The sequence below is a fragment of the Panicum virgatum genome, chromosome 4N, assembly GCF_016808335.1.
Source record: "Panicum virgatum strain AP13 chromosome 4N, P.virgatum_v5, whole genome shotgun sequence".
NCBI lineage: Eukaryota > Viridiplantae > Streptophyta > Magnoliopsida > Poales > Poaceae > Panicum > Panicum virgatum.
In genome coordinates, this window is record NC_053148.1 from 5,459,098 (window position 1) to 5,470,934 (window position 11,837).

At 48.0% G+C, this 11,837-nt stretch overlaps 1 protein-coding gene across 1 annotated transcript; it reads left to right on the forward strand.

The window, feature by feature from the left end:
- Window positions 1-4,837: 4,837 nt before the first annotated feature.
- LOC120670819 (probable calcium-binding protein CML30) lies at window positions 4,838-6,356 on the forward strand. Its single transcript, XM_039950985.1, has one exon. It carries the CDS (start codon window positions 5,217-5,219, stop codon window positions 5,937-5,939), a length of 723 nt encoding a protein of 240 aa, XP_039806919.1. The 5' UTR covers window positions 4,838-5,216; the 3' UTR covers window positions 5,940-6,356.
- Window positions 6,357-11,837: the final 5,481 nt, after the last annotated feature.

An 11,837-nucleotide genomic window follows, 5' to 3' on the forward strand; every position in this document is an offset into this window, starting at 1 on the left:
CTCTTTATCATGTCAACAAAAATAATGATATTTAATACCATGAAATCCTCCATAAAACTTTATTGAGACTGGCCTTAGTTGCTGTCAGTTTTTTTAAAAAAATATCTCTCTTTCTCCCCTGGTCAAGCTCACTTTAATCTCATGCGATTCCAAGTTAGATTTGGTAGATCTTTTTTTCCTTGGTGGAATGAACACTAAGGGGGCGTTTAGTTTCCAAAAAAGTTTGCGCAGTACTTGTCACGTTGAATTTTTGGACACATGCATGAAACATTAAATACAGTTAAAAAATAACTAATTATATAGTCTAACTGATTCATACGAGATGAATCTAATGATACTAATCAATCCATGATTGAACATTAATTATTAAATAACAATGAAATGTGCTACAGTAGCTAAACCCAATCAGCTGAAAGGTCAGTCTACTGAAGGTTTCAGTTCAGTATAAGCGAATCAGTTGTGTTCCACTACTAGCTGTGCCGTCTTTTTCAGCGACTTTTATGTCAGTGAGCAGGTACATTATTTTAGCTCAACAGCCAAAGATTAGTTAGGCTAAAAGGACTCTTAAACAATTATTAATTTTATGTTAGTACGTCCTGATGCTCGCAGCCGTTGATAAGGGCTGGTGGCTCAGCGATTGCTCCAAAAAGACCAAGTACAACGATGATGGTATCACAAATCATGGTATCGGCAACAGCTCCAACTTTTCCTTGCACAGGCAACAAAAGTAGTAGCTAAAAAATGACCATTATGTATATCATTTCAGTATTCTTAATCCCTAGAAAAGTAGGAAAAGGAAAGGAACCAAAAGTAGTCACCCACAGTTCACAACCCTCTGCCCTCACGAGGAGGTAGCTACAGTAACCTGGAAAGCAAGCAAGTGTTTTTTTTTTGGAAAAGAAAAGGCAAGCAAGTTTGTGCAAGAATGTTGAGAGAATTCCTTATTTGAAATCACTAAAGTTATGTGTTCCTTTCTTGGCCCTCTAAAAATTTTGGTTCCTGTGGCCACGGTTTCAACTTTCATCCCAAACTAGAAAGGCCCGCGGCAAAGGCCGCGGGAATTCGTGTTCCGTGTTGTAGTGATGCATCAACTACAATACTGCAACGCGGAATGCAGATCATGACACCTATTGTGTCTTCTTTTTTTTTCTTTGGAGTGATGACATTTTTCCTACCTAATCTTCTTAATTAGAATGTTGTTGAATGTCTATAGGATCAATAGGTTTGTCTTTTCTTTTTGTACGAACCATATGAGGACTATGTATTTACTATCTATCTATCTATGTGTGTGTGCGCTCGCCTATAGAGTATGTAAATATTTCAGATAATATCTGGAAGCTTAAATATGTGCATTTAGGTACATATTTATATACATGTAAGATGTGTGTGTGTACTGATATATTTGTATAGATGTGTGTAGGTATATAGTTTTTGTGTGTATATGTTTAGATATATGTATGCAGGAAAAAGTTTTTTATGTACCTTTCTAATATTTGTAGCTAAACAAGGAAAATATAGAATAAGTTATGGTAATATTAATGTGTAAAGAATGGAGTATCATTTAGTTGATATTACGTATTTTTTTTACTCCTGCTTTTTACTTGTTTGTGATAAGTTCTTGGTGCTAGTTCCTAAAAATATATGATAATTTTTTGTTAGAATGAGTAGTATTTAAATTGAAGCAATGGAAATTGACATAGCACCACATATAGTAATCTGACTGGAGGTACTAAATAACATATAGTATGTATGTAGGCTCTATGCCTGTAGTCAGTCATTGATGTTTGAGAAAGAAAATGCAATAAAATAATTTAGTACCAAATCTCTGACCAAAATTGCAGATTGTGTCGTCTAAATTTGCTGCAGATTGGTACAGGCCACATTTTGGAACTAGAGGGTTGTGCATGATATGGTGGATCAGGAAGCAAGATCTGCAGGCATGAGAAAAAAGGATGAAGGCAGCATAATTGGAGGAAGGAGATGGTGATAACGGGCAGTGTACATGAACGATGCTGAGCTAGAGCTCGTCATCCAGCAGCCCAGACTGCCAGCTAGCTTAGCCAGTCCAGTACCAAGCAGAGTTCGTGCGGTGGGAGCCTGGGAGGAGTGGCATCAGCCGCTGCTGTAACGCCAGTGTCGTTTCCATAGTTGTCGCTTGGCCGCCGCTCATCCGCCAGCAGACCGCACGACGACCCCGCCGCGCTTCACTACTTGTTCCCGTGCACCAGCTCTCCGCTCTGCTCCTGCAGCTCCTTGCGCTACCCCCGCAGCCTCTGCTACCGAGGGACTGTACGCCGCCGCTGCGGCCTCCGCGCTCGGCGCTCCACCGGCCCTCTGCTGCCCCTCGCGTCGCTGCGGCCTTCGTGCGCCCGCCAGCCTCCTTGTCCTCGGCGGCGTTGGTCGCAGATGCTGAGTTGCCGCAGAAGGATGCCGCGTAGCCGCCGGAAAACAGACTGTGAAAAAGCTCTTTCTTCAGCGTGGAAATTGCCCGAGGCTTCAGGAAGGCTTTGGAACCGCCCAACTCTAGGAGCCACGTTGAAGTGATTGACGACGTCAGTTGCTCATCCAACGCTCGAGGAAAATGCAGGTGACGTGGCCCAATGAGATGGGCTCTTTTGGTGCAAGAATCCTAGTAAGAGATTTAACAGTCCATCCATCGTTAAATGGCATGCGAAAACATTTTTGCCCCTTTGAAGTAGGTGGGTCCCACTATAGCGGTGTCCCATTGTTGAGACAGTGATGGGCATCATGCTCGACTTCCAAGCGTTACGGCAGTGGATGATGTCCGAGTACAAGGAGACCGTGGAGCGCCGCTACTACACGCTCACTAGGGAGGTCCCCGACACTGCCATCCACCGTGTCCACAGCCCCACGCTGCAACAGGATCAGGTGCTGACGCTGAGGCGAACACGGTGGCCTCGTCGCCGGCGCCGTCGCGCGCGCCACCGTTCGCTTTGGACCGGCTGGCGGCCGTCGTGGTGCCGGGCTACCCATGGCTGAGTGTCGTCATAATCTTCGGGGGCAAGCGCCAGCGCGCGGGCCTAGACAAAATGGTCTTTTCGAATGCTATTTAACAGTGGATGGATGGAAAACGGACGGATTGTCAATTTTGAGATGAAAGTTAAATAGTGTTAAATAAGAAATTCTCTAAAAACTGTTTAATGAATACTCTCGAGAATGTTTGGAAGACCATAACACCCCTGCCTGTCAACGTTTGAATCTTAGGGGGTGTTTAGAAACAGGGACTTCAAAAAAGTCTTAGGGACTTTTTAGTATTTAGAAGTATTAAATAAATATTAATTATAAAACTAACTGCAGAACCCTGGGGCTAAACTGCGAGACGAATCTAATGAGATATCTTAATCTATGATTAGTGAATGGTTACTGTAGCATCACTGTAGCAAATTATGAATTAATTAGGCTCATTAGATTCGTCTCGCGAAAAAGCACTCAGCTGTCAAAAAATATTTATAAACAGATTTTATTTAATATTATAAAATAGTAAGATTTCTTTTGATGTGATAGAGACTTCTGAAAAAAGTCCTGGAACCAAACAAGGCCTTAGTCTTGCGGCCCGGTCTCCTCCCAGAAGATCGGAAACCGCATTGCATAGCGGCTTCGAGTCCAAGAGCCCGTTTAGCTCCTAAAAATTTTCGCTCAAAAATTTTCACCTCCCCTTTAAACACATGTATAAAGCACTAAATATAATTAAATAATAAAATTAATTACACAGTTTGGATGTACATGACGAGACGAATCTTTTAAGCCTAATTAGTGTATGATTAGCCATAAGTGCTACAGTAACCCACATGTGCTAATGATGCGTCAAAGGCCTCAAAAGATTCGTCTCGTGATTTCCAAATGAGTTCTGAAATTAGTTTTCTAAATAGTATCCGAAAAGCCCTCCCAACATCTGGTCAAACGGTTGACGTGACAACCAAAAATTTTTGTGTTTGCAACTAAACGGCCCCCGAGAAACGGTCGGAGAGCGTGAACGCATGAGACCCGGCCGCAGCAGGGGTCGCCGTGACGCTGTCGCTGTCCGGCGTCTATTTGTCCGACAGTCCCAACCAGACCAGACGGGCTAGAGACGCCGGCCTGTTGCTTGGCGTTCAGACAGGCCACAGGAATGTTCTACAGGAGCTGCTGGTTTTTTTTCTGTCCCTGCTTCGAGGTCGAGGCTGCTCGTACCTTGTGCGCGAGCGACGACCGGGAGTCGAGGCCAGACGCCACACGACGACTGGTCCAGCGAGAACCAGGGGACTTTTTTTTTTTGGCTTTAACCAAGGCTTCGGTTCTTCCGACCCGCTTTATGGCCAAGAGCTCGTCCTCCCACGCGCCTCGCCGCCGCGGCACCCGCCGACGCCTGTCCAGAGTCAGACAACACGACGCGCCCTGGCTGGAGCGGCGCCAAAGCCGCTCGCGCGCGCGCCCCCATCGGCACCTCGTCAGCTCGCATGGACAACCGGTCGGAGGCACGCCAGCGGCAGCGGCAGCCGGCAGCTCGTCGCCGGCGTCCGACGCGGCGCGCGGCCTGCGCGCCCAACCGTTAGTTGCCGCCGGCCTTTTAAAAAACCGGCCTGCGAATCGTGCGTTGCGTGCCTGCGCGGCAGGAGGCCGGGGAGCCCCGTGCAGCCGTGCCGCAGGGCGGCCCCGCCCACCCGTCCGGCGTGTACTTTGTTTATGTGGCCGGGCGCGGGGGGCTTGACGCGGTTTTCGGTGGCGCCCGACGCGCTTCCACCACATCACCACCGCCATCGCGCTCTCTTTTAATGCCACCCTGCCCCGCAACCGAGGCCAGTGATGCGCCCTTTTACGCGCGCGCCCAGAAACACCCCCGAAATCCTGCCGACGCCCTTACTATCTCCCCAACGTCCCCACGCGCAATTCCGTGAGTATCGGATCTGTTGAGGGGTGCAAGTGCAAACTTATTTTTAGTTTTAAAAGGAAATGGATCGATCTTAACCACCCACGATCCACCAGGTCACCGCTTCCGCGATCGGGCAACGCAACCGCCTCCTCCCCCGGCACCACCACCACCCCCACGCTCCGCCCGCCGCCGTCGGGGCCTCCTGCTCTCCCCTCATATACTCCGACTCCACCAGCCGCCCCCCCCTCTGCCTTTCCTCCTCCAGCCTCCAGATCTCCCTCTCCCCCGGCCCGTTCACACACACTCGTGAAGAGCGTGTGCAAGCGCAGGCAAAGCACACACACCCATGGCGCCTCTGCTCCTGCTCTTCATCCTCGGCGGCCTCTGCGCCCTCTTCTCGCTCACCACCTCCTCGCGCGCCGGCGCCAAGAAGTGCGGCGACGTCAAGAGCGCAGGCGCCGGCAAGGACGGCAGCGAGGGGGAGGCGGCGGCGCGGGGGGACGGGGCGAGGAAGCAGGCGCGGCCCGACCCGGAGGCGGACCTGGGCATCGTCTTCTCCACGTTCGACCACGACGGCGACGGCTTCATCACGGCGGTCGAGCTGGAGGAGTCGCTGCGCCGGCTCGGCATCGCCATGTCCGCCGACGAGGCCGCCGCCATGGTGGCGCGCGTCGACGCCAACAGCGACGGGCTCATCGACATCCACGAGTTCCGGGAGCTCTACGACTCCATACCCAAGAAGCGGAAGCACCAGCACCCCGCCGCCGATCTCGGCGCGGCGAGTAGGGAGGTGCCCGTGGAGGACGCCGAGGAAGAAGAGGCCGGGGAGGAGGAGGAGGAGGAGAGGGACCTGCGGGAGGCGTTCGACGTCTTCGACGGCAACAAGGACGGGCTCATCTCCGCTGAGGAGCTCGGCACCGTGCTGGGCTCCCTCGGCCTGCGCCGCGCCGGCGCCGGCAGGCCCGCCGTCGCCGAGTGCCGCGACATGATACGCCTCGTCGACAGCGACGGCGACGGCATGGTCAGCTTCGAGGAGTTCAAGCGCATGATGACCGTCGTCAAGGCCTAAGCTCCTCCTCTTCTCCTCACAGATCAAATACGGAGTATAACCAAAACCTGGAGCGGATTTATTTGCAAAGGCAAGTAACGTTATTTTGTTCTTGGATCGGAACAGTTTCATCGTGTTGTTAGTAGAAGCGCGATCAATTAACACAAGGAGCTCGTATTTGTTTATGGGGAGTTGAAAGCTGGATCAAGTAGCTTCTCGCTCTGTGTTTCTCCCCTGTTCTTGAATCTTCATCACTTCCTCCTCCTCCTCCTCCTTTCCAGTCTAATTATTTCATACTTCTCCTTAGTTCTGGTTACTGTTTTGACTGACAAGCATCAGACATGTATGTAAATATTAGTTCTTGCTCGCTGTCAGGTTGATCTGTGGAAAAAGAACAACAGGATGAATGGAAATCCCAACGAATGACTTTGTTCATTTTGTGTTTTGTGTTTGAGATTCCTTTTTTAACCAAATTCGTTTGTCAATTACTGACGTGCAATCGAACAATTCTTGTGCCACGCTTTCTGCGACCAAACTTTGACAGTTTTTTTTTAAAAGAACTTTGACAGTTCAACTCTGTTCTGGTTGGTATTGACGTATTGTAACGTTTCATGAAGAGAAAGTTCTTGCCTTTGGGGACAAGGTGTGTCTTTTTTGCACCGTTCCTGAAGACCCAAAGACTGAGCAGGTCGTGCGGATTTTCGTGGCGTGAGTTCATACGTGTTCCAATTCGTGCTGTGTGATGTTTTTTACCTTGACGAATTCAGCGGACAAAGATTCGATGTTGTCTTTGACGTGCTAGTCCTACTTTTACCTGGTCAGAGAACTCCTGAATTTCCAAGGAGTAACTTTCAAATGACAGTAAAGAAATTCCTGTGGAGCAAAAATTTCCTTTGGTTCCCTTCTGAAATAAACTTTTGCTGAATGAACATTCCAAGAAAAGTTTTTTTTTTTTTGAAAACTGACGGTCTAGTTGCAGGGTTGGGGTTAGCGCATTGCTGTTGCTCTGAAGTCTGAATATTTGTATGCAGCAGTTGGCTTGTCCCTGCAACTTGCAAGGTCCATAGACCATACGCCATCCTTCCAGTATCAGAAGTCAGTCAGAGTAGTAAACCATGGCGCGAGGAGACCGACACTACAATTTTCAGAAACCTCAGCCTTGTCTCGTTCTGAACCCAGACCCGTTACACTGCGCCAGGTCAATGAAGATGGCATTTTGTAATGGCACTGAAACTTGTTTTTACTCCATCTTCAGATATCCGCACAGTTTAAGAATCCCGTTCTTGGATCCGGGCCATGCGATCACACGCAGATGCACAATAAGTACAAGCCGTCCATGTCTGAAGATGACAAGATCATGACACCAACCGAAGTCGCCGCTTACCGCTCTGCCGCTCTGGTGTCCATGTGGCGTCACTAGCCGAAGCATTGTCCTATCGCACACCGTGGACGATGCAACTGGACGCGTGATGCTCCATTGTCATTTGTTTGTAACTAGCTGGTGCCTTGACAAATGGATCAGTGATGTGGTAGAAATTGCTGGGTTTTCTACTCTACTCCTTAGCTAAATTCACTAGCGGACAGTTACTGATGTTAGGCGATGTTAGGCAATCTTGCGATGGATGGAGTAAGCCTGAAATAACTAAAGCCCCGCAGCATTTTCTGAGACTGGAGCAGCCGATCGACATGGCGAAAGCAATCGTGGAGGAGCAGCGAGATTCGCGACGGGCGTGCGAGTGCGACACAGGAGAAGCATCGGGCATGTGCTCGGCATCAATCGCGAAACGGGCGCATCATCAGAGTGGTAGCCACGGGGACAGAGGAGCGCATCTCCGCCGCACGCGATGCTGGATTCCAAGGCAAGTGGAGGGAGCAATGGTTCGATCCCATCCTGAGCCGTCAAGGAAAGACACAGAAGAGAAGAGAAAAGAAGTGCTCGTTAGGGATGCGATTGCATCAGTGGGGGTGGGGATAGGGATCGTTGGGGGCATCAGTTGATTGGAGAGGAGATGGAGGGCGAAGATGTTGTCGGGTGACATCTGCTTGTGATGTCTTCCTGGGACAAGCTGTTCTTCTGTGCGCACAGATTTCCAGTTCCATGCTGTCCGTCAGATGAGAGTACGAGACTGTGTGCAGTGAACATCGACATGGCATCTGATTATCTGAATCAGCTGATGTCCTGACAGTCTGTACCGTGCTAGCTTCACTGTGACTCCCCTCGTTGGAAGCTGATGATTTCTGGTGGAACGGATCGATTGGAGCAGGAACTGGCGTTCCTTATAGCCTGCCAAGTGCCGGGTGCTTCATGTTTGCGTTGAGTCGCTGACGACGAGGGGGAACGGGCCGATCGGAGCAGGAACTGTAAGCTTTGTTCTTCCCTCGCGGATGGAGATTGTGGGTAGTCAGTTCTATCTGATCCACTCTGAATCTGTGCTGAAAACCTTAAGACGGGGTGGGTAGTCAGTGGAACGAGTCTGAATGCTCACCTCAATGGATGGAGGGGGCGCTTTTTTCTTTTTTATATTTTTAAAAAATAAAAATTTCAAAAATATATGTCCGTTTTGAAATATTTCAAAAATACCCCCCGGTCGCCCCCCATAGGGCGACAGGCCTTAAGTGTAAAATTTTTTTTCTTCAAATTCGCAACGAGGTCCCTGGAAAAAAAGGGCCTGTCGCCCCCTGTCGCCCACCCCTGAGGCGACAGGGCCTGTCGCCCGTTGGTGGGGCGACAGGGTCCCTGGCCGCCATATGCCGTCATTTCCTTTGTCATTTGAGCCAAAAAATTCAGGAAAAAAGAGAGGGGTGAGGAGAAGAAAAATGGCGAATCTCTGTCGAATTGCGTACTTGTGATCTACCGGTAACTTCCGTATGAATCCATTGATATTGTATAACAATTAAATTTAATTAGCGGATTAGCTGAATTAGATTTGGTGCTTTAGAACACTCGTTTAATATTACAATTTTAGTACTATTACATACTTGTTTTTAAATTAATTATGAATTAGAATAGAATTATGAAAGTACCTTATTGATATTGCAGCATAAGGCAATGGCTGCCTCCAATTGTGGAGGATTTTCATGGACCGAAGAAAAATCTAATATAATACTTGATATCATGACCCATCTTGTTATCAGTAAGAAGTTGGATCCGTTAGCGGATGGTACGATAGAGATGGTGTTGTCCAAAGTAGTAGAGTTTAAAGATTTCACATTATTTCGAGGTATTACGACGCAAGATGTTAAAGGACACCTGCTAGAACGTCGGAAGATATACATGAGAGTATGTGAACTAGCGAATCATTCTAATATCATTGGATTCTTACAAAGTTCTTGTAAGATATGGATGCGGCCAGAGGTGTATGAGATGCACATTAAGGTAACTCTCATTCAGTTGTAATCCCGTCCGTCATTTCGAATCCATATTTATGAAACAGTAACATTGTTTTTTAATTATATGCTAGGATTACCCCGAGGACACGGAGTTGATTAACAAAACGATACCAAATTTCCGTAAATTGGTATGTATCTTCGGTGGACTTATGCCGCAAACTAAACGAAGGAGGCGGATAAGATCTTCGGGTGATAGTACTTGGCCTGCACAAGAACAGATGCCCGGAGGTTCGTCGAGTCATGCTTCAACACCTCAACCACCAACTTGTGTTAACTGGGATGACGACATGGATGACTTCATGCCCCCCAAACCATGGCCTCCAACACATGATGTTCCTCCCCCTGTACATGAACCGAATCAGAAAGGAGATAAAGGGAAAGGCAAGAGGTTCGTCAAGTCATGTTGCACCACCTGCAGCACAAACTTGTGTTAACTGGGATGACGACATGGATGACTTCATGCCCCCCAAACCATGGCCTCCAACACATGATGTTCCTCCCCTGTACATGAACGTAGATCCAGAAAAGAGAGAAAGAGAAAGCCAAGAGGTTCGTCGAGCCATAGTACACCACCTGCAGCACCACCATCTGTCAACTGGGATGACGACCTAGATGATTTCATGCCATGATCTATAACATATGATATTCATCGGTTTAAGATGTATTCGCATTTAGTATTGTTAATGTTGTATTATGCTTGTATGTATGTCTCGTACCAAACTTGCATTCACTGGACATGTACATAATGTTGAGTTTGAATCGTACTTAGTCGTAATGGAGCATCGAAGTATAAACATACCATCTATTGTATGTAATGGAAAATACGAGAGTGATCAGAGGCGAACGTTGAAGTGTATAAAAAGCACTAGGGCGTCGGACCCTCTTAGCCCTCTGCTGGGCACGGACATGGCCCTCGGAGCTTTTCATGTGATTAGAATACTATAAAGCACACATTTAATTAATATAACGATAAGAAATAAGAACTAAGAAATGCATTACATAATGTGAACCATCAAATTTTACATCATAATACAACGATAATGAAACAAACATCACACATGCAGTGGCATGGCAGAACCCGTCGCAGAGTCCACGGTAAGTGGCTGCAAGTACCGCCTCACCCCAGCTGTAGGGCGGTACGTTCTCGTCCCCATCCGCAATCTCCCGTGCATACGGAAGGAGAATCCTATCGACCGAGTTGCCATGAGTGTTGTTGAACATGATGTAACCAAACAACCAAAATAGGTACGCCTCCAACGATCTGGTCACACTGTACTCGTCGGCATCCGCAGCCAACAGGGCAGGCTGCATAAATAATTAAGATTAATGGTTTCAACTAACTATGGAACATGGTAATTGTAACAATTAAATTTATATATGTAATGAATACGTACTGTAAACTGTAGGAACCAGGTCTTCGAAGGACCTACTGCTCGCGGGTGCGGGTTGATCGGACCTGCTTCTTCCACGCGGTCAACCAGGGCAAAACGGGCCTCCAGGTCATCCTTCCACGAGGCCGCCACCACACGCGGACCTACAGCCTCCCCGACGATAGGGAGGCCGAGGAGGTAGACCACGTCCTGCAGCGTAGGAGTCATCTCCCCACACGGGAGGTGGAACGTGTGTATCTCCGGCCTCCATCTGTCAACGAGCGCCGTCAGGAGGGATCGGTCGAGCTGAATAGGCCCAACCTCGACAAGACGGCTCAGAGTCAGTAGACCGGCCTCACGTAACCTGCAATAAACAAAATTGTCTAAATAAAGGAATACCGACGAATACATAAGTGATAAACAATAATATTTCATTACATACCTGTCACACCAATCGTGGTGTATAGAGATCGCCTCCCCGGGTGGACGAGGACGTAGCACCTCTAGGGCTCGGTGCTCAACAGCTGCAAAGTAAGACCTGTGGCTCGAGTCGATAACTGGGTCTAGGAAGGAGTCCATCTCCATACCTGCATTTTCAAAAATATATGAGAACACATAGGTACATATATGTTTCATACAAACTGGACACATAGGTACAATAATATTTCATTACATACCTGTAATATTTCATTACTACATATTACAAATAATGAAATACAATTGTGGATCATGACACTGAATGCCTTCCACGAGCAATTCTTGCCGATGCTCATCTGAACGTAGGAGGTGCTCCATCTTTGGGATTTCCGGAAGGACCGACGTCAGCAGCATCGTGAAGTGCATTCTGAGGACACTTCTTGTAGTTGTGACACAATGCTCCACATTGGCTGCAACGCTTTTGTGCCTTGCTTGCTTCCGACTCGTTCATACCATTCCGGATACGACGTGTCTGACGGCGGTCTTTGCCTTTCTTAGTGGCTGGATCAGGAATAAACATCTTATTCTCATTATCCTGAGTGAAAGGCCCCACAATTCCAATCCCGTATACCTCATGTCCCCAAGTGGATACAGCTGCTTCCTTGCTAAAGTAAGGTGAAACAAATACTCCTGGCTGCAACACAGACTCTGCACATGCCGCAATGAGATGGGGGCATGGCAA

Bases quoted from the DNA above. Each gene is read 5' to 3' on its own strand.
- LOC120670819 (XM_039950985.1), top strand. From the start codon at position 5,217: ATGGCGCCTCTGCTCCTGCTCTTCATCCTCGGCGGCCTCTGCGCCCTC.